General features: G+C 38.5%; 1 protein-coding gene across 1 annotated transcript in view; it reads left to right on the plus strand.

The window, feature by feature from the left end:
* Positions 1-14,062, plus strand: part of TIPARP (TCDD inducible poly(ADP-ribose) polymerase) — a 28,470-nt gene extending 14,408 nt beyond the window's left edge. The window contains exons 3-6 of the mRNA XM_005669945.4: positions 4,116-4,284; positions 5,547-5,707; positions 10,809-11,087; positions 12,038-14,062. Coding sequence (XP_005670002.1) covers positions 4,116-4,284; positions 5,547-5,707; positions 10,809-11,087; positions 12,038-12,485 — 1,057 coding nt within the window. The 3' untranslated portion in view covers positions 12,486-14,062. The remainder of the gene's footprint in view (positions 1-4,115; positions 4,285-5,546; positions 5,708-10,808; positions 11,088-12,037) is intronic.
* Positions 14,063-22,231: the final 8,169 nt, after the last annotated feature.

A 22,231-nucleotide genomic window follows, 5' to 3' on the forward strand; every position in this document is an offset into this window, starting at 1 on the left:
GGTGTACTTCCTCTTGTTTACTGCCTGGTGGCTGGCCAGACTTGGCTATCATTTCATGCACTCTGGGACACCTCCTTTGACCACCTTTCATGACCCCCTTCCCAGCAGTTAGGCCCTTTGCTTCTGGATTGTTCCCAGACCACCTTTGTGCCACATTTCACACCTGCCACAGGGTTTGCTTGTCTCTCTTTCCCCACTGATCCTGGCATTTTGCCTTTTTCGTCTTATTCCCAACCCATAGCCCAGTACCTAATCAGGGTGTTTATTAAAGATTACTTTTGTTTGTTGTCAATTGTCACATTTCTTTCTTGTTTTCAAACAGTTTATAGAGAAATTGCCTAAATTGGTTACACTTTACTGGGAGCTCCCAAATGCATAATCCCAAGAACTATTTATTTAACAGAGAGATCATGTCTTTACTAATTTGTTTCATTCAGCAACTATTTCTTTAATAGTTTTGGTTTTCATTACAGCTCTATCATTTATGTTACAGGGCTTTTTACTTTTTTAGTATCTGAAATATACATAGAAGAAATGGTGTGTGGGACATACTTTCTGACTTGGTGTGGGTGTTGGTACTCTATGCGTTGATAATATGTGTTGGAGATGTTGGTATGTCAAGATATTTGTTGAGTAGGAAGAGAACCATTGTTAGAAAGCATCTAAATTATGAGAATGGGTGTCCTTTTTAGAATTTTAAATTAGTTTTGTATCTGGATTCTTATTTTGGTATGTGTGGTGGTGTATTTGTTGGTAAAGCATGGGGACCTAGAATTGTTAATATTTCAGCAGTTCATGTTCAATTTTCCCATTAAAGTGAAAATCAGCAATCTGTCCACAATGTTTTTAATCTAATTCACTGTGATAGAATTATATTTTGGGTAAGTTTAGATTGATTGTTTTATCCACATATATTTAACCAAATCTAAATCCTTTTGTACAGTGGCTGTCTCCCATACTCATTCTTTTTTGGCCATCCCTCTGCAGGGCTACCCTAAGTCAGAGATAGGGTTCTCATCTGCCAGGATTTTTGCACCCTGCTTTTACAAAGCACTGATCCCCATCCCTAGCACTCTCTGTTGCTCAGTTTCTGTATTTCCTACATTTACTACTTTGACCCTTTCTCACCATCTGCTCAATACTCTAAACTCCAACCTTATTTAAGATTCTGAGACCCTGGACTACTTCCTTGGCTCATGGTCTGACATCTCTCACAGTGCCTGTTATACCCTGGTCCACATCTTCTCATCTTTTAAGTGCCCTTGTTTAGAAGGTGTCCTTTTTTGGCTATCTGCTGTGCTCCATCCTTCCCTGTCTCCACCCTTCAAGTAAAGTGCTTGAAGAACTCTTTTTTTTTTTTTTTCTTTTTTTTTCTTTCTTGCTCTTCCACAAACCTTTATTTACTTACTGGTAATTATATTAACTATTCTAAAATTCTTTCTCTTACAGAAAGCTAACTTGGATTGACACTGTAAAGCCTCTTACTTTTCCTGACCTTTATCCATTCTTGGAGGAGTAACCACCCTCTCTCCTATAATGCGGCACGCCCCAGTCTTTGTCCTCTCATTCCCAGAATGTCCTTGCCGAGGATGAGTTGAGCTAGGCAGATGTACTGCTTCTTTGATTTTACATTTTGTTAGTTATTTCTCTCTTGAAGCCCCTGGAAGTCGGGGCCTACATCTGTTTAATTCTTTGTATATTGCCTAATACAGTCCACCATGACCATTTCCTCACACACATGACTCACAACTGCTTTGATAATACAGAACAATGGTTTGATAAGAGTGGTGGATGTTGAACATTTGGCATTCACGTTGCATGAATTTTATACTGATGCAGATTGAGGAGAATAAAAACTCTTGGCTTTGGATTTTTTTAAGCAGTCCCTGTTTAAGGGAGAGCAGGTGGTAAAATTAATCTTATAAAAAGATAATTTAATGTTTTTCAAATTTGTTGTTTTGTCTCTGTCAAGTCTAGAAAAGCATATTGAAAATCAAATAGAGCTAAAACAGTACTTTGATACATCAATCCACAGAACAGTTGATTGTAGTAAATTAGGATTTGTCGTAGAAATCTCATAATGCCCAAAGGACTGAAATGCTCAAAGATTGTAGCAAAAGCTGCAGTCTTAGATGTCTTTCTCATGCAAATCATTATCTATGAAGTCTTAATAATACAGGCATAAACAGAAATTGCTAGAGCAGTGTCCAGAATAAAGTTGATACTTTAACAGCAAAAAGCATTGGCTATTTATATTATAATGTATGGTAACATATTGCTCTTCTAAGGACTCCATAAAGAGGAGTTGTTGAGGATTTGTTAACTTGTAATTGGGAGTTACTGGGAAATAAACTTCAAGTGGGAAAATCTGTTTAGAAACTGGAAATGATGGTAAGGGGGAGAAAGAGGTTAATATCGCTTCACTCAGTGATAACATCAGAGTCCTCAGAAAAGAAACTTGATGTGAAGTTTAATTTAGGTATAGGGGTTCCATTTTTCAGTGTTTTTTGTTTTTTCATTTTTGGCTGTCCCGAAGCATATGGAGTTCCCGGGCCAGGGATCAGATCAAGCCGAAGTCATGACCTAAGTCATAGCTATGGCAGTGCTGGATCCTTAGCCCATTGTGCTGGGCTGGGGATGGAACCTGCCACTCAGCACTCCCAAGAAGCCACTAATTCTACTGTGCCACTTACGCCACAGGGGGAACTCCTCATTGTTTTTCTTTTTTGAAGGATTTCCCAGAAATATTTTTTTTAAAATTTTGGATTAAATATTCCTATTTATCATAAATAATTTTAAAGTAGTGTTCAGATGTGATTTAAATGTTTTATTGTCTTATTCCCATTTCACACTTAATTAAATGTTTCTTTTAAGATGACATCCTACTAGTTAGAGTGAAATTAGGCATCCTAATCCTGACTTGAAATTAAGCAAGGAATTAGGGTTTGGGGAAGTTCTTTAAGCTTTTAAAGGCACATATTACTTTTTACGGGTTATGTGCTCCATAGCACCATCGGTTGGCATATGACTTGAGAACCTGATTCACAAACTATGAACACTGGGGAGGAGGGTGGGAAATATTTTCTTTCCTTCCTATTTGCCAGGGTTGTTTAGTGACAGATGTTAATAGGTATTCTTGGGTAAAAGGGAGAGCATTGTCCTAGGTTTAGAAGAATGTGTTGTAGCCCTCATCATGATAGGTACTTTGGTATCTACCTTAGCATATTAGAGGGACTGAGGAGTGGCTGAAATAAATTGTTTAACTTTGTGTAACCAAGTTTTTCAAACTTTTGACCACAGAATACTTTTTGCACAGAATACCTAGTAACAGTCCTTGAAGCAAGTATTCCAAGAGCAGAGTCTGGAGTGTCACACTGACCAGCAAAACCCATAGGTCAGGATTCATACCCTTTTTAAAATCCTTATTTACAGCAAGGAAGTATGTTAATTACGGGGAATATCTGTCCAAACACCTGGATTTCACACGAGCCAGTTCTGAGTGCCCCTGGATCTGGATGTGTGTTACAGATACTCATTTAGAAATCTGTGGTGGCAAGTACGAAAGAATGTATTTTGAAACTTAGTCCCTCTGCTTATGTCTATGGTGTTAGATTTTTATTTTTTCTTAGGAAAATTTTGAAATATACACAAAAATTTTTCCTGTCTTTCATCACGCAGTATTGTGTATTCCTGTGTTGGCTTAGGTAAACTGATGCTTCTGAAAAAAAGGCAGGCTTCAAGAGAAGTTTCTTTTGTTGCTCTGTTTTCTCTGTCAGCTTCACCCCAAAACTGACTCTGTGATTGGCTGAAACCAGGTTTGGCTCATCCCATTGTGGGGAGGGCAGGACTATGTTGATTGGTTTAGGCCAGTGATGCTATGGGATGGAATCAGTCTCTACTCTCTGGCCTGGAAATTTTGGTCCTGTTAAGAAAAGACATGTAGGAAATGTGGAAACAACCAGTGGTGATGTCCTTTTATTCCAAATAAGACAAGCATTGAAAATTCTACAGTATTCTATGCTAGATATTTTTAATGTCACATGAGATGTTTAGATATTTCTGTTTTGCAAATGTGCTGATACTAACAGTTCATTTTTTTTCTTGGGTCTTTTTAGAGGACAAGAGTTTTGGGCAGATTTGAATGCCATGAATGTGTATGAAACAACTGAATTTGACCAACTACGAAGGCTGTCCACACCACCCTCTAGCAATATCAACTCTATTTACCACACAGTCTGGAAATTCTTCTGTAGGGACCACTTTGGATGGAGAGAGTATCCTGAGGTAGGTTCTTTTTCCAAAAAGTACATTTAAATTTTTTTGTCTTTCATTGTTCCTTTCCAATGATGACTAAGTAGATAGAACCACAAATCAAAGAGCTTATGGATGTAAAATTGAGTTTTGTTGATATTATTAACACTTTTATCTATAGATTTTTCTAAAAATGTATTTTTCCCGTAACCCCCTGGAATCCACAAATAAAATACCACTATTATCAGAAAATGCTTTTTCCAGTATCTTATACTATAGCAACTAAATACTCAGACCCCGTGCCACCTTTGGAGTAATTTTAATGAGCACTGGTGTAATTTTTGGCTATATCTGCCTCTTGGTGATTGAATCATAGGTTAACACTTAGTATTTCAGAAGGCTAGTAGGAATCACTCTTAAGCTCCTGGAAGAAGTACTTGAAAATGTTTATTGAACTGTGGTCAGACAAATCAGTCATTTAAAATTCTATCATATATGCACATGCATCCTTACTCTGAAATGGTAAGAACAGTTCATCAATCACAAAGCAAGGATTTTAAATGATGGTAGTTTACTTTGCCTCTAAGTATAAGAATTCTGAGTCACATTTTAATGCCCTGAAATGGACTTTAAAACTTAATTTCACGTTCCAAAGATCTGACTTCTTCAATTTGATTAAATTCATCTCCAGCATTACAGAAAGGGAGAACTGATTTACCTACCTTAGGTTTTCTTTTAAGGCAATAGCAAAAGAAAACCCAAGGTTTATTAGTATAAAACACAATATTGAATTAAAATTTCTGACTTGTAAGTAATCACTTCCAATAAGAGGCTCTTTAAAATGTATTCTCAGAATAGTTGGACTGTCCCTGTGTTTTTCCTCTGAGAGGTTTCTTGTATTTGGCATTTAATTGGTTTATTTGAACTGTATACACTACCAACTTTAATCCTCTTCTGAAACTCCCTTAGGAAATATAAACAAAAAAATCCCCAGGACATTGTTAAGGCCTCAAAACAGGATAGACTAGTCCCTCACATGTTTCATAATGTGGAAATCCATGTTCTTTTGAATAGGAAGCATCTTTCTATTCTACGTCTTTAAAAAAATAAATAAAATTCCTACATATAGCAGGAGATAATTTGGACTCACTGTACTTTATTGAAACTCTTCTGATGTTATCAGCAAGGTGAACTGTTTTTACTATTAATATTTTTCATATTTTATAGTGACTGTTTACTGTTTATTGCTTTTTTAACTGGATTTTTCCCCCTCTACCTTCTATTTTCTACTTCAGTCTGTTATTCGATTGATTGAAGAAGCCAACTCTCGGGGTCTAAAAGAGGTCCGATTCATGATGTGGAACAACCACTATATTCTTCACAACTCATTCTTTAGGAGAGAAATAAAAAGGAGACCCCTCTTCCGCTCCTGTTTTATACTGCTTCCATATTTACAGTAAGTGTCCAGCAGAAAGTCTCGTCTTTATATCCATTTTATGTAAACGAACAACTAAATGCCAAAGAGAAAAAGGCTTTAAAAGACTAACATAATAATACTTCTAAAATGTGAAATTCTGATTTTTTTCTTTAGATTTAATTCTTCAAAAAATAGAGTTCATATAAGCTATAATTAAGCTACAGCACTAAAAGAGTGAGTAGCCTTTTGGGTTTGGCTTTTTTTTTTTTTTTTTGGCTGTGCCCATGGCATGTGGAAGTTCCTGGGTCAGATATCAACCTGCGCCATGGCAGTTAGAACTGGCAGATCCTTAACCCACTGAATTACCAGGGAACTCCCTCTTGGATGTTTTGAACTGAAAAACAGAGTTAACATTTTCCCATAAGGCAGAGTTTGCATTTACCTCTTTCATGGAAAAATGAGATAACCCTTCCACATTATGGGACTATTTCCCAGCCCAGGTAAACTGCCTTCGCAAATGGAGACAGTTGTTCAAAGTGGTGTTCTCCATTCTTCTTCCCTGAGTGAATTTGCATGAGAAGAGTTCACCTTCTCAAATAATTTGCATTCTCATTTGCTCAGTAAGGCCCATCTTCCTATAATACTCACTAAAATCACCTGTCATACTTTAGATTGAGACGGAACTTATCCTTTTGAATTATAGGTGAGCTCTCCTTCCATTTTCCCAAGTGCCATTTTCTTTTTCCCTCTCTAGAGAGCCCACTGGTTCACCTCATAGATGCCAGAAAGTGGGACATTTCCATTAGCATGGCCATCTTTGAAAGTTAGTATCTCTAGGAAAATCACTATGTAGTCTAGTCAGATAGACCATATTTAGAGCTTGATTCATAAAATGCTACTAGGTTTACTTGGTTTTCAGTACTAGGGAGGTCTAGGGTAATATTGCCTGGTCTCTTCTGCTGATCTTTGAGGTGAAAATGCTTTTTTAAATATTCTTAGTAGTAGTTTTTTAATTTCCAGTCCAAACTGTGTTTTACCCAGATCTTTATGATGGAATGTTAATAATTCTAATTCTGAGATGCAAACCTTAACAAAATATGAACAAAAATCCCAGAAATGCTCTGTATCCAAAAATAATGTGTTAATAAGGCAAATTATAACAATACGTATTGGTTTGATTAAATGCATGCTTTCTTCCTAAAGTGTGAAAAATTTTAGGGGTTTTTTTATAGTTTTTTTTTTTAATTAGAAACTAATAAAAATGTTGTTCTGTGATTTCACTAGCACAGCTGGAGATAGTGTTGGTGTCCAGTAGTCAGGAACATACTGTCCTCCTAGTGAGACAGTAGAATGCATTAGTGAGAGCAGCAGCCGAGTGCACGCTGAGCCAGCCAGGCGAGATGCAGCTTCTGTGCGAGGGAAGAATGTGCATCTGGGTGCTATGTTATTGGGGGAGTTTTACACAATGGTGAAAAATTGATTTGTTTCCATCCTAAGACAAGTAACTTTGGAAAACACTCTTCCCCCACCTTTTTAAAAAATTTAGGCTCTTGTTTTGTACAAGCATGAACTATAAAAATAATGTAAGCTGTAGTAGAATTAATGTCACAAATAGATCCTGACTATTTATATAAGCTTACAAGCAAAGAAAGTCACTCTATCCTTTAAAAAAAAAAAAAAATCCTATTTTAGTCTTCTTGTCTGGAACAGCGATAATCAAGTATAAAGTAAGAGCTTAGCAAATTGGAGATATTATGTAGACATTTCAGTGGGAAAAGAGCAGAGCAGCAGCCAGGTCACCAGGGTGGAATGGATAAAAGCAGCTCTTCAGTTCCTGTCTGCCCTAGAATCTGGGGCTTAGGGTGCCCTAGAGGGGAGAAGGAGGAGGAGCACTAGTTCCAAAAAGCAGATTTCAGAGGTAGATTTCTAAAGCGACCATGACCTTAGCCAGGAAGAAAGTTTTGTTTTCAAGTGTTAGTAAATGCAAAGGGTCGACAGAAACATAGGTGTTAAAAAGGCCACACTTATCAGGGAATCAGATTTGCCTAAGAATTAGGAATGCTAGAGGTTGGGGTTGGGGGGGGGGGCAGGGGATTCTGGCCTAAGTCATGAATTGCCTGCAAACTCTTTTTAAATGAGGGTTTCCCCACTGCAATTTTTCCTCTCCAGTTTTATGGAGATATAATTGACATAAAACACAGTGTAAGTTTAAGATGAACAGCATAATGACTTAACATGTATATATTGTAAAACGATTACCAGAACCAAAGTTTAGCTAACATTCTTCATAGTGAAAAAAAAATTTTTTTCCCATGCTCTTGCTGATTTTTAATAGGGGTGATAAAAAGGATCTTATTCTTCAGTATTAGGCTGCTTTAGCTGAGGCTGCATAAGCCAACGCTTGTCAGGTTTAGAGGTTTGGAAGAGGACATCTGTCCTGTGCAATCACCGCATGGTCATGAGAAAGCCTGGGAGGATTTCTTTAACTCCTCCCTAAAAAGGATAAAATGAATTTTACTTCATTGAAGTTAGGTTAGGAAACGACTTTCAGAATGGCCAGGAGCGGGAAGGAGAATGATACACAGTGACCTTGGATTTTGCAGATTCATTCTTCAGCGATACTTGAGTACAAGCTCCACAGCCTTTGACTTTGCCTCTCTAAAGAAGGCTGGGACAGCACGTGAAGCTTGCAGTATGTCATTGGAATACCCATGAGCTGAAGACAGACTCAGCATTCTCGGAAAATGAAGCCACATTTGTAACCATGCTTAGAATATGTATTTTTAACCCCAGACAACCAGAGTGTAGAGGTTTATCAGACAGATGTCTACATGCATTTTTATGTTTTAGCCCAATTAGGATGTTTGGCATATTAAAAGTAAACATCGATGGGTAGGAATGGTAGCAGAAAGAAAAGGAGCAGCGTTTCTTCTATTGTCAGTGCCAGATTTTCAGTACGGCTGTGACAGCCTAAAACCTATTTTGGACAAGGTGGTTGGGAGAATTTTATCTTCTTCCTTCAATACCTAATAACACAGGAAAACCTAGTGGGCTAGGACTTACTACTGTCTTTGCAGAGTAGGGATAGAGGGAATAACTAAAAATAAGGAGCTTTCCGTAGTCTGTTTCCTGCCATTCTTCCAAACAGTGATGGCTTTTTAAGGTGTTAGAAACCTTTCAGAATCTGATTAAAACAGTAGAGCCTTGCTTCAGGAAAAAGAAAAAAAAAAAAAAAAGTACTGGTGAAGGAAAGAGGGTTCTGGAGGAGTCTGTCAGGCCTTTGTGCGAATGCTCTGGAAGATAAGAACTGTTGTGCCAGTACCCCTTTAGATCTGCTCCTGAACTTAAAAGCATCTGGGGATTCTGCAAGCCCTGGATCCACCCAGAAATGTCTCACAAATGGGCTTTGAGGCACAATAAATCAGATCCACAGCTGCTTGAAGGTGGTGGGAGGCAGAGAAGGTACCTCTGTCTCTAGAGCTTTTGCTTCTTATAAAGCCATCTCTGAAAAGTCAGAAGACAGTGAGGCAGTGGTAGGGAGAGTCAGGCAGACCTGAGTTGCAATCCTGGTATCCATCCATCACTTTGTTAGAAAAAGAAAATATATGTACATATGAACTGTGAAGTATATGGAAATGCAGAGTATGTGCTCACAAACTAGATACACCTGGGTTCAGATCCTGTCTCTGTTCTTTGCTAGCTATGCTGGCAGTTTTTTTTTTCAGTGGAAAAGTGGGAATAACCACACCATCTTGCAGGGTAGTTGGAACAAGAAGTGATACTGTGTGTGAAATGCCTGGTCTGTAGTATGTGCTTAGTATAATAATGTGACTATAATGAGAGAGCTGAGGGTAAAGATATCCTCTTGGAGATTAGATGCATGTTCAACCACAGTTGTAACCTCTGTGTCACAAAGCTCTTTTGAAAATTTCGGTTTCCTAATCCATTTGGCAGATGTACAGCTTCCTTGTGACCACTGTATGCTGATGGGTGTTGTAGTGCCCTGGGCCTGAATCTGGGTCTCAGGGTCAGGATTTCCTTTCTCTTTGCTTCTTCCCTTTTGCTCTGTTTTGCAAATAGCCAAGAAGTATGATTTAAATCATTAAATCAGGCAAGAGTAAGAACTATCAAAGCTGCTCCTTGTCTAAACTCATCCTTGTAACAGATCTGAATTTTTAAGGTTCAAGGATATTCTGGTACCTTGAGCTTAAAGTCATTAGCTCCATCTTAAGCACATCTAAAGCTGTACACTTTTAATTGTATCGATGGTTTTGTTATCTGGGCTTCGTTATCTGTGATATTTTAAAATGAAGGAAATGCCAAATGTCAGCTTTTAATGCCTGATCCATGATTTGTGTGGTTTTATACAAAACTAGAGCAGAAGGTATTTATTTTTCCTATTTTCTGTCATCTTCCTGTAAGTGCCCTCTTGCCCACTGTGCTCCCCCTTCTGCATAGCCTTTAGTAATTGTGTCTTTACTTAGTACAGCAGTTTGCTGAATGCATATAAATTATCATTGCTCCCTTGAAACAGAGCTTAACTATGTAGGCAAAAGAGGAGTCCAGTCTTCAAAAAGTAAAGATATTTATAAATTGGCACTTCCTTGCCTTGCAATAGGGCATTTCAGAATTTCCTCCACAAGGAGAAGGCCAGGGGGGAAGTTAATAAACACTGCTTGTCCAGAGATCACCTATTAAGATTTTTTAATAGATAGCATTTCCTGTATTGTTTATTTTTTATTATTATATATTATTTATTATTATTATTATTTTTTTTTTAAGGGCCACACCAATGCTTGGAAGCTCCCATGCTAGGGGTTGAATTGGAGCTGTAGCTGCCAGCCTTTGCCACAGTCACAGCAGTGCGGGAATCCAAGCCACATCTGTGATCTACACCACAGCTCATGGCAATGCCATGTCCTTAACTCACTGAGCGAGTCCAGGGGTCAAACCCATTTCCTTATAGATACTAGACTAGTTGGGTTCTTAACTGGCTGAGCCACCATGGGAACTCCTCCTAAATTTTTTTTAAATAAGCATTTGAGCTACGCAGATTATATTAGATACTGCTAAAGAGCACAATGTGACATGTACTTACTGCCAAGTGTTTAACATGGATGTTCCTTTTTCTCCCTTCTAGGACACTTGGTGGTGTTCCCACACAGGCTCCTCCACCACTTGAAGCAACATCATCATCACAAATCATCTGCCCAGATGGGGTCACCTCAGCAAACTTTTACCCAGAAACTTGGGTTTATATGCATCCATCTCAGGACTTCATCCAAGTGCCTGTCTCTGCAGAGGACAAAAGTTATCGAATCATTTATAATCTTTTTCATAAGACTGTGCCTGAGTTTAAATATAGAATTTTACAGATATTGAGAGTCCAAAATCAGTTTCTTTGGGAGAAATACAAAAGGTGAGTCAGCAGTCTGAAAAGTCGGAGAGCTTTTTTTTGATGTAGTGAATAACAAATGCAGAACATAATAGTGTAAAAACTTGCATAGAACCTAACGTGATTTTTAAAATATATTAGCTCATATTCTCATAACAGATTTATAAGTAGGAATTACAGTCTGGGAGTTCCTGTTATGGCTCAGTGGTAATGGACCTGACTTAGTATCCATGAGGATGTGGGTTTGATACCTGGCCTCACTCAGTGGGTTAAGGATCCAGCATTGCCATGAGCTGTGGTGTAGGTTGCAGACACAGTTTGGATCCTGTATGGCTGTGACTTTGGCGTAGGCCAGCAGCCTCAGCTCCTATTCAACCCCTAGCCTGGGAACCTTCATATGCCACGAGTGCGTATGTGAAAAAAAAAAACCAAAAAAGGGTTTATTACAGTCTGCATCTTACAGAGAGGGAACTGAGTCACAGAAAAGTTTGGTAACTTGCCACAGGTCATACTGCTCCTGTGATGCTGGAATTTGAACCCAGGCAGTCTTGCATCAGAGGCCTTGTTCTTTTTAATCCATTTACTGTGTCACCTCTCAGGTCAGCAACAAATTAATGTAGTTCAAAAGGGATCCATGGAGGTTTGAGGAAACACAGAATTAAGAGGCCCTTGGGTTGGTGGAATTAGACAAGGCAGGCATCCTAAGGAGGTAAATGTGAGAACTAGATTTGAAATGGAAGAGGACGCAAGTGAAGGAACAGTTAGTGGAGAAAAAAAAAGGAGGAAAGGATTTTCTTGTCTGTGGTGGAAAAGATAAACTTTCAGTGTGATCTTTGATGGCATTTTGCCCTTGATCAGTAGTTTAACATTTCCTCCCCATTGAAACCCTCAAGAGAAGTTTATGACCATATCATGCCTGCTAAACTGATTTATGCCTTCCTTTTTCTGAATTCCCTGTCCACTCTTTGCATTAGGAAAAAGGAATATATGAACAGAAAAATGTTTGGCCGTGACAGAATAATAAATGAGAGACATTTATTTCATGGAACATCCCAGGATGTGGTAGATGGCATCTGCAAGCACAACTTTGACCCTCGAGTCTGTGGAAAGCATGCTACAATGTTTGGACAAGGCAGTTATTTTGCAAAGAAGGCAAGCTACTCTCATAACTTTTCTAAGAAGTCCTCCAAAGGAGTCCATTTCATGTTTCTGGCTAAAGTGCTAACTGGCAGATACACGATGGGCAGTCATGGCATGAGAAGGCCCCCTCCCGTCAATCCCGGCAGTGTCACCAGTGACCTGTATGACTCTTGTGTGGATAATTTCTTTGAGCCTCAGATTTTTGTCATTTTTAATGATGACCAGAGTTACCCTTATTTTGTTATCCAATATGAAGAAGTCAGTAACACTGTTTCCATTTGAAAAACCTTGGTACTGCTAAATTATTTGTATGAACTCAATCCAGCATTTGTAGCAGGTTTTGGATGGGTGGGACAGCGTGGGGGACAGCATTGGACATTATTAGGGCACTTTTAAGACCCATTTTTTTTAAGTGCTAGAAAGTGAAAAAAATTTTTTTAAAGAAAAAACACAGGTTTTAAAATGACCACTTATTATTATTCTTTAATTATTTACTAATTGTTGTTAGTGTACTCAGTGTGGAAAAGACTACAGATTGCATACTCTTTTCATTCACACTTGTACATATAGGCAGCAATGTTATTAGAAGCATTTTTTAGAAGAGAAACTGAACAATCTAACTCATGAAATGTGACTTAAGCCTGGTAGAAGTTTGGCCAAATAAAATGCAGGCTGTGAGCAAAGTGAGGATTCTATTTACAAAGATAAACCTGCCTGGAACTAGTACTACCATACTTACTCCCCATCCGAAGCATCACTGCTGTGGTATAAAAGTTTCTGAAATTCTGGTGGGTGGAGAGAAATTTCTGTTTCTGTCAGTAGGACTGAGCTGTATCACCCAACCAGAGAGCATCAGTGACTTTAACTGTTCTGCAGAGTTTGCCTAAGAACTCAGAGTTCTATTTAGAAGTATTGAGAAAAAAGGAACCATTTGAAAACTTTTTGTCACCAGCAAAAGTTTTCATTAACAAGTTATATGAAATGTGACTCTCATGCTGTTAAACTTCAGCCTTGGAAAACTAGGTCTCTCATTATCATCTATCCCAGTTGGAAGGACTTTGGGCACCTCATTTAGTTCAGGACAGTCTTGAGAATTAGAAGTATTACTATAATTTAGGGTTCCAGACCTAGGCTCTGACTGAAGGTTTTAGAGAAAAGAAGTGCATCTGTAACTGAATTGGTAAACCCCCCAAAAGGTATTTGTTGCATGGGAATATTGTGAAAGCTGGCGACCCCATCCCCACCGCCTGCTTTGTCAGATGCAGCTGGGTTCCCTGGCCAACCCTGTATCTTACACTACTTCAGAGAAACACAAACTTGGACATGGTGCCACTGGCCCAGTTAGAGCAGTGTTAGGTGAAGGTGCTGAGGCAGCAGCTCAGAGAGCAGCTAGGTGTGCTTCACCTGGAGCAAAAGCAAACACACCTGGATTTATGAAAGTGGAAGTGGTCGTTTACAAAAACAGCTCTCCCAGTAGGTCTGCAGTTGTTTCATTTACACACAACTCTTCAGGAACCTCTCTGCTGTTTAAAGCAAGATATCTCTAGCCTGCTGTCTCAGTGACTCGGCCTGTTAAAGCACTTACCAGGGCTTCCACACAATTATTTATTTTGCCCTAGTTGATCTTGTTGTTTGCTGCCATTGGCATAAAACAGCCAACTGTGGCTGGTCCGGTTGTTCTTTTGTTCAATTATAACTTGTAAACCAGTGATACCCAATCTTTTTCAAGTTAAGACACCTTACCATTGCTTATTTGATTTTTTTCTTTTTTTCTCCCTAAAGGAAAAAAAAAGCTTTATGACATATTTATTTTTTTAATAAAACTAAGCAAAAATAAAAGTTCTGGTAATTCTTTAAAACTTTTTGTTGTTTTGGTTCCATTTAAGACAACTGAATTCAATGCATAGTGGACAATCCATAAATGCTGGTTGGTTGGTTGACTAAATGTATGACTGAATGACTGAGTGAACAGACCTAACCAGAAAGTGCTGCCTAAAACTCTTGGCTCTGAGAATTAGCAGAAAATACATTATCTAGAAGTCAACTAAGTCACAAGAGAATGGTGAATATTTTATTGTGCAGGTATGTGTTTGAGGGAAAAGGACAAGCTTTATATCAGCAAACTATAGTAAAAAAATAAAATATATGACCAGATTGTCCCCTTTAAAAGTGCCAAAGGAAATATAAAAAGGAATTGTAGAAATCAGGTCCACTCTCAAGCATTGTGGCTTTCAGTTAACCTAGAGTGACCTGACTGGTAAACATGAGCTTCTCTGACAGTTACTTTCTCCCCAGTGTAATGATTTTTAAATTCATGTGTAGTATGATGTTCTAAGCAAGAACTATGGAGTCAGACTAAATTTTGTGGTGGTTTCATAAAACGTACTGAAAGGCATTCAATAAAGTCTATCTCCCTATCGGCACAGCTGTAATTTACAGTTTCAGAAAGCTGGAACTTACTCTTAAACTATGGTTAAGATTTCCAGAGGGAGTCTGCAAACGCCCCAAGATGTTCCAGTGTCATAAAATTCTATAGACAGGAAGGTTTATGTGTGCAAAGTTTATAAATATTGGACCCTTTGTAGTTATAAATTCTAAAGCCCAACTCCACCTTTTGCTATAAACCTCTTTTAGCAAGTGATTATTTAACATAAAAATAATCATTAGGAGAGTTCCCACTGTGGGATAATGGGACCTGTGGTGTTTCTGGAGTGCTGGGATGCAAGTTTGATCCTGGGCCCGGCACAGTGGGTTAAGAATGCCGAGTTGCCATACCTGTAGCACTGCTACGTGGCCTGGAAACCACATATGCCGCAGGGCAGCCAAAATAAAATGCCTTTGGGCCTGGGAGTCCCTGTCGTGGCTCAGCAGTTAAGGATCCTGACTAGGATCCATGAAAATGCAGATTCAAGCCCTAGCCTCATTCAGTGGGTGAAGGATCTGGTGTTGTCATGAGCTGTGGCTTAGGTCACAGACGTGGCTGTTGCTGTGGTGTAGGCCAGTGGGTGCAGCTCTGATTTGACTCCTAGCCTGGTAATCTCCATGTGGCACAGGTGCAGGCCTAAAAAGGAAAAAAAAAAAAAAAAAAAAAGAATCATTTGGGTCTGAAATAAACTGTTCTTTAAAGAGGAATTTTTATTATACTAGATCTGAAAATGACTTTAAAAAAAGAATATATTCAATACTCAAACAGTCCCATATGGTCAGTTTAAATTAGAGGGTTTTTCCTTTAAGGGAAGGCAAGGTGGTTTTGTGTGGTTTTCTCATCTTTGAAATACTTCTTTTTGAGAGACTACAAATGATAAGAATGTGCCAACTTTGAGACTCTACAGTGCAGATTTTTTTGGGGAGCAAGAGTTATGCAAAGCAATATTTTATTTACAAATTAAAAGCCAAGACTATTTCCCTTAGAAATGATAGCATTGGGTTTTAAAACAGACCCATCTAGTTCATCAATTTAGGTACTCTTATTGTAGTCAAGTTAAAGAAATGAAACAGTAGTTTTCCTTAGCTCACTAACCTAATTTATAGGAACACAAAAAGAAAAAGATTCTATCAACAAAAAGATGCTATCAAGTTTCAGCAACATTATTAGTTGGTCTTATTTTATTGCTTTATTCGCCTCAGCATATTTTGGGGGATGAGTAATTCCTGAATAGAACTCTCAGATGGCAGCTCTTTTAAGCCTTTAACCTTATGTGAATGGAAGGTTTCTGTGTTAGAAATATTTCATGAGCATTGCTAAATTCTCCAGATCAGAGCAGGTACCCTCTTTGATGATGTCAGAATTTCATGGACTTAATTGTTCTCAAGTACCTAATGATTAAAAATGAAAAATGGGAGTTCCCATCATGGCTCAGTGGAAATGAATCTGACTAGTATCCATGAGGATGCAGGTTTTACCCCTGGCCTTGCTCAGTGGGTTAAGGATCAGGCATTGCTGCAGCTGTGGTGTAGGCTGGCAGCTACAGCTCCAGTTCAACCCCTAGCCTGGGAACTGCCATGTGCTGCAGGTATGGCCCTAAAAAGAAAAAAAAAAAAAAAATTAAAATAAAAATGGCCAGCAGCTTCTATGAATTCAATGATCTTTTAAAGTAAATTTGTGTTAACATCACAACCATATCTATTTGATAACTGTATTTGATATGTAGGATATAGTCTACAACAGCATTTAGTGCTTAGATGAACTAATGGGCTCCTTCCAATAACCCTATATGCTGCTGAAGTTTACAGCCTGTATGCTGGAAGCCACTGGGCTAGACTTTCTATATTCAAATTTTATAACTTGGTATATCTACTTAATTATATCGAATCCTAAAATAGTCTTAATCAAATCAGTTAAGAGGCCCAACCCACTGAGCCTCTAACCTTTCTAAAATAGCAAGGTTTGGGTATCAGATTGTCATTTGTCGGGCCTCCTGTTTATGTGTATCACCTGCACTTCAAAGTGCACATTAAGGACTGTATCTGACAGATCTGAGTGACAAGAGTGCACTTAACATGCTATTCAACTACATGATAATTCACATATGAATTTCTTCATATCCAATTCAGATACAAAGTTCTTGGTTTTTTGGTTGTTTTGTTTTAGCCACATCTGTGGCATGGCATATGGAAGTTCCTGGGCCAGGGATTGAATCTGAGCTGCAGCAACATTGGATCCTTAACCTACTGCACTGGTCCAGGGATCAAATCCACACCTCCACAGCAACCTAAGCTGCTGCAGTCAGATTCATAACCCACTGTGCCACAGTGAAATCTCTGTGAATATGAAGTTCTTGTGCAACCATCAGTTTATAAATTTTTTGAGCAGTTGTGATGGATTTGGGGCATCAACCCACACATTCCTAACAAAGATCCTACTTGAAAGTTTGTATTTCATAATATCTTGGTCAAGGGTTTAAATCAGAATTTCTAAGCTGAGTGCAATGAACTGTTCACTTAGGAGTAGTAACCATAAATGTAATTAGCATTACTCTCAATGATCTAAGCCAACTGAACCCAGTAACTGCAAGTTTTAGTTCCAACCACTCATACACATAGCTGAATTTCTTCTAAATGTAAATGTCTACCCCATGACTACACTTTCTAAAAATGCAAGTTTGTAGTCTTATAGTTAACCTGTAGTCATATATAAGTCAGTGTTAGATAGTGGGAATGCAGATTTTGTGAATCATTGTTACTCAATTTTGCAATGAATTGCTCTCATCAGAGAGCAGTGGCTTAGTCACAAGCCTGTCTGAGAAAGATACACAATCTTAGTATGTGGCTTGTGGACTATTTGAGATAAAGAATGTAAAGCAGTGCAGTGCCCGGCTCATGGCAGAAAATCACATTTTAGCCAGGGGTAGTAAGAATGGGAGTAGTAGTATGGTAGGCTGAATAACAGACCCCAAATTATCCAAGTCCTACTCCCAGGAACCTGTGAATGTGTTACCTTATATGGCAAACAAGGCTTGAGGTGTGATTAGATTAAGGGTTTTGAGATGGGATGATTCTGGATTATTCTAGGAGACCCAATAAAATCATAAATGTTCTTAGAAGAGTGAGGTGGGGGGTCAGAAAGAGATTGGAAGGTGCTATGCTGTTGACGTTGAAGATGGGGGATGAAATTAATGAGCCGAGAAAGGCAGGTGACCTCTAGGAGCTAGAAAAGTAAGGAACTCTGGAGCTTCCAGAAGGAACACAGCCCTGCTGACACCTTGATTTTAGGACTTCTGACTACCAGAAGCGTAAAATAATAAATTGGTGGTGTTTTAAGCTGCTGAGTCTGTGGTAATTTTTAACAGCAGCCATAGGAAGCTAATACAAGTAGTAAATACAATAGATGTTATACTGAAGATCATCAGGAAGCTCATCTAAATCAATCATTTAAAAAGAGCACTATAAATATAAAAAATTCCCATGCTTGTTGCAAATTTTTAAAGGCTAAGTGAAATTCCAACAGAGACTAGTTGCGGCTTCCCAAAAATGGTATACATGCATCCCAAAGACAAGCCTCACTTCAGGAAGTATGTTCTTGAAGTACTTCTAAGGAATATTTAAATACAATAAAAATGAGCATTATAGTTGGTCAGATAGCCCAGTCTTCATGAAAGACAGGGAGAGAAAGCAAAAGAAATGGTATAAAAGATGTAGGGATGGAGACAGGATTAAGATCATGGAGTAGAAGGACTAGAGCTCACCTTCTTTCAAAAAAGCAACAAAATTACAACCAACTGCTGAACAATTTTCAACAAGACAGACTGGAAACTATCAACAAAGATATACTACTCCAGAAAACAAAGAGGAGGCCACATCAAGATGGTAGAAAGGGCGATTATGTGATATAAGCAACCCCATACCTGCTGGGTGGGTGGCCCACAAACTGGAAAGTAACTATATTGCAGAGGCCCACCCATGGGAGTGAGAGTTCTGAGCCTCACATCAGGTTCCCATGCCTGGGTATCTGGCATTGTGAGGAGGAGCTGCCAGAGAATTTGGCATTGAGGGCCAGTAGGACTTGCGCAGGAGCTCTACTCCTGAAAGGCTCACACAGGCTTTCATGTGCACTGGGTCCCAGGGCAAAGCAGAGAGACTCCATAGGAAACTGGATCAGACCTGCCTGCAGTTCTTGGAGGATCTGGGAAAGCAGGGGGTGACTGTATCTCGTTGTGGAGAAGGACACTGGAGGGAAAGGTCTCAGGAATGATCAGCAGTGTGAACTTGTCTAGAGGTAGCCATTTCAGAAAATTTGGCCCCACTCATCAGGGCTGAGAAGCCCCAGGCCAAACAAGAAACCAATTGGGAGCACATCCACACCCATCACCAAACAGGCTCCCTAAAGTCCCCCAGGCACACAGCCACATTTAATCACAATCAGAGACAAAGCCCCACCCACCAAAGGAATAAGAGTAAGCTCCACCCACCAGTGGGCAGACACCTGTCCCTCCCATTAGGAAGCCTGCAGCAAGCCCCCATACCAACTTCAGCCACAAGGAGGGCAGACATTAGAAGCAAGAGAGGCTACAACCCTATTCTCTGCCAAAAGGAGACCACACCAAAAATCTATACCAAAGTAAAAGGCAGACAATCATGACTCAGATAAAGGAAAAAGAAAACCCCAGAAAAACAGCTAACATTAAAGGAACTTCTTTAGGTGGAAAATCAAAGGCCAAAACTAGAAACAAAAATATTACAAACAACAAGGCTCACCAGTAAAGGTATACATATAGTAAAGGTAGGAAAACATCCACACACAAATATGCTACCAAAACCAGAAATCATGAGAAGAGGGTACAAATGCAGGACACTGGAGATGCCATTAAGAGACCAACAACTTAAAACAATCGTGTGTGTGTGTGTGTGTGTGTGTGTGTGTGTGTGTGTGTGTATATTCCTATATCAAAACTTCATGGTAACTTGCAAACCAAAAATCTACCATAGATACACAAATAAAAGCAATCCAAACACAACACTAAAGATAGTCATCAAAGCACAAAAGAAGAAAATAAGAAGGGAAGAAAAAAGACCAAGAAAAACAAATCCAAAACAATAAAATGGCAATAAGAACATACACATTAATAATTACCTCAAATGTAAGTGGACTAAATGCCCCAACCCAAAGACACAGACTGGCTGAATGGATACAAAAACAATACCCATATATATGCTGTCTTCAAGAGACCCACTTCAATTATAGGGACACATACAAATTAAAAGTGAGAAGATGGAAGAAAATCTTCCATGAAAATGGAAATCAAAAGAAATTTGGAACATCAATACTTATATCAGACAAAATAGACCCTAAAATAAAGAATATTACAGGAGTTCCAGTCATGGCTCAGTGGTTAACAAAGCAAACTAGGCACCATGAGTTTGCGGGTTCAATCCCTGGCATTGCTCAGTGGGTTAAGGATCCGGCATTGCTGTGAGCTATGATGTAGGTCACAGATGCAGCTCAGATCCCACGTTGCTGTGGTTGTGGTGTAGGCTGGTGGCAACAGCTCCGATTAGACCCGTAGCCTGGGAACCTCCATGTGCCATGGGTGTGGCTCTAGAAAATACAAAAAAAAAAAAAAAGAATATTACGAGATAAAGAAGGACATTACATAATGATTGAAATATCAATCCCAGAAGAATATATAACAATTGTAAATATCTATGTACCCAACATAGGACTACTCAATCTATAAAGCAACTGCTAACAACCTTAAAAGGAGAAACTGACAACAATGCAATAATAGCAGGGGACTTTAACACCCCACTTACAGCAATGGACAGATCATCCAGACATAAAATCACAAGGAAACACAGGCCTTAAATGATGCATTAGACCAGATGGACTTAATAGATATTTATAGAACTTTCCAACCAAAAGCAGCAGATTACACATTCTTCTCACAGAACATTCTCTAGGAAAGATCACATTGTGGGCCACAAATCAGGCCTTGGTAAATTTAAGAAAACTGAAATTGTATCAAGCATCTTTTTCAACCATGATGCTATACAACTGGAAATCGACAAGAAAACAAGTGCAAAAAAAACCAGAAACAAGTGTAGACTAAACAACAGGCTACTCAACAGCTAATGGATCACTGAAGAAATCAAAGAGGAATTTTAAAAATACCTGGAAGCAAATACCTAGATAATAAAACACAACTATACAAAACATATGGGATGCAGCAGAAGCAGTTCTAAGAGGGAAGTTTATAGTAATACAAGTCTACCTTGGGAAACACGAAAAAGCTAAAATAAACAACCTAACTTTACACCTAAAGCAACTAGAGAAAAAGATCAGTCAAAACCCAAAGTGAGCAGAAGGAAAGAAATCATAAAGATCAGAGCAGAAATAAATGCAATAGAAACAAAGAAAACTGTAGAAAAGATCAATGAAACTAAAAAAGCTGGTTCTTTAAAAAGATCAACAAAATTGATAAGTCCTTAGCAGACTTATCAAGAAAAAGAGAGGACTCAAATGAATACAAATAGAAATGAAAACGGAGAAGTTACAACAGACATCACAGAAATACAAAAGGGCTATCAGAGACTACTATAAGCAACTATATGCCAATAAAATGGACAACCTAGAAGAAATGGACAAATTCTTAGAAAAGTATAAACTTCCAAGACTAAACTGAGATGAAATAGAAAAGATGAATGGACCAATCACAAGTACTGAAATTGAAACAGCGATTAAAAAAGGTCCAACAAACAAAAGTCCAGGACTAGATGGCTTCATAGGCAAATTCTATTAAAAATTTAGATAAGAGTAAATATCTATTCTAAAACTGTTCCAAAAAATTGCAGAGGAAGGAACACTCCCAAACTCATCTATGAGGCCACCATCACCCTGATACCAAAAGACCAGATAAAGATACCACAAAAAAAAAAGAAAGAAAGAAAATTATAGGCCAATATCATTGACAAACATAGATGCAAAAATCCTCAGCAAAATACTAGCAAACCAAATCCATCAATACATTAAAAGGATTGTACACCATGATCAAGTGGGATTTATCCCAGGGATGCAAGGATTCTTTGGTATCTGCAAATTGATCAGTGTGATACACCACATTAACAAACAGAAGAATCAAAATCATGTGATCCTCTCAATAGATCCAGAGGAAGCTTTTGACAAAATGCAACACCCATTTCTGATAAAAACCCTCCAGAAAGTGGGCACAGAGGAAACCTACCTCAACATAATAAAGGCCGTCTATGACCAACCCATGGCTAACATCATTCTCAATGATGAAAAGCTAAAAGAATTCCTGTTAAGATCAGGAGCAGACAAGAATGTCTGTTCCCACCACTACTATTCAACATAGTTTTAGAAGTCCTAGCCACCCCAATTAGAGAAGAAAAAGAAATAGAGGGAATCCACATTGGAAGGGAAGAAGTAAAACTATTACTGTTTGTGGATGACATGATACTATACCTAGGAAATACTAAAGACACTACCAGAAAACTGTTAAGAGTTCATCAATGAATTTGGCAGTCACAGGATACAAAATTAATGCACAGAAATCAACTGAATTTCTTTTTTT

Source organism: Sus scrofa, chromosome 13 (genome assembly GCF_054392235.1).
Source record: "Sus scrofa isolate SSC_HxYL_T2T_F1_AM1 chromosome 13, Sscrofa_HxYL_maternal_Yorkshire_Landrace_v2.0, whole genome shotgun sequence".
NCBI classification, from domain to species: domain Eukaryota; kingdom Metazoa; phylum Chordata; class Mammalia; order Artiodactyla; family Suidae; genus Sus; species Sus scrofa.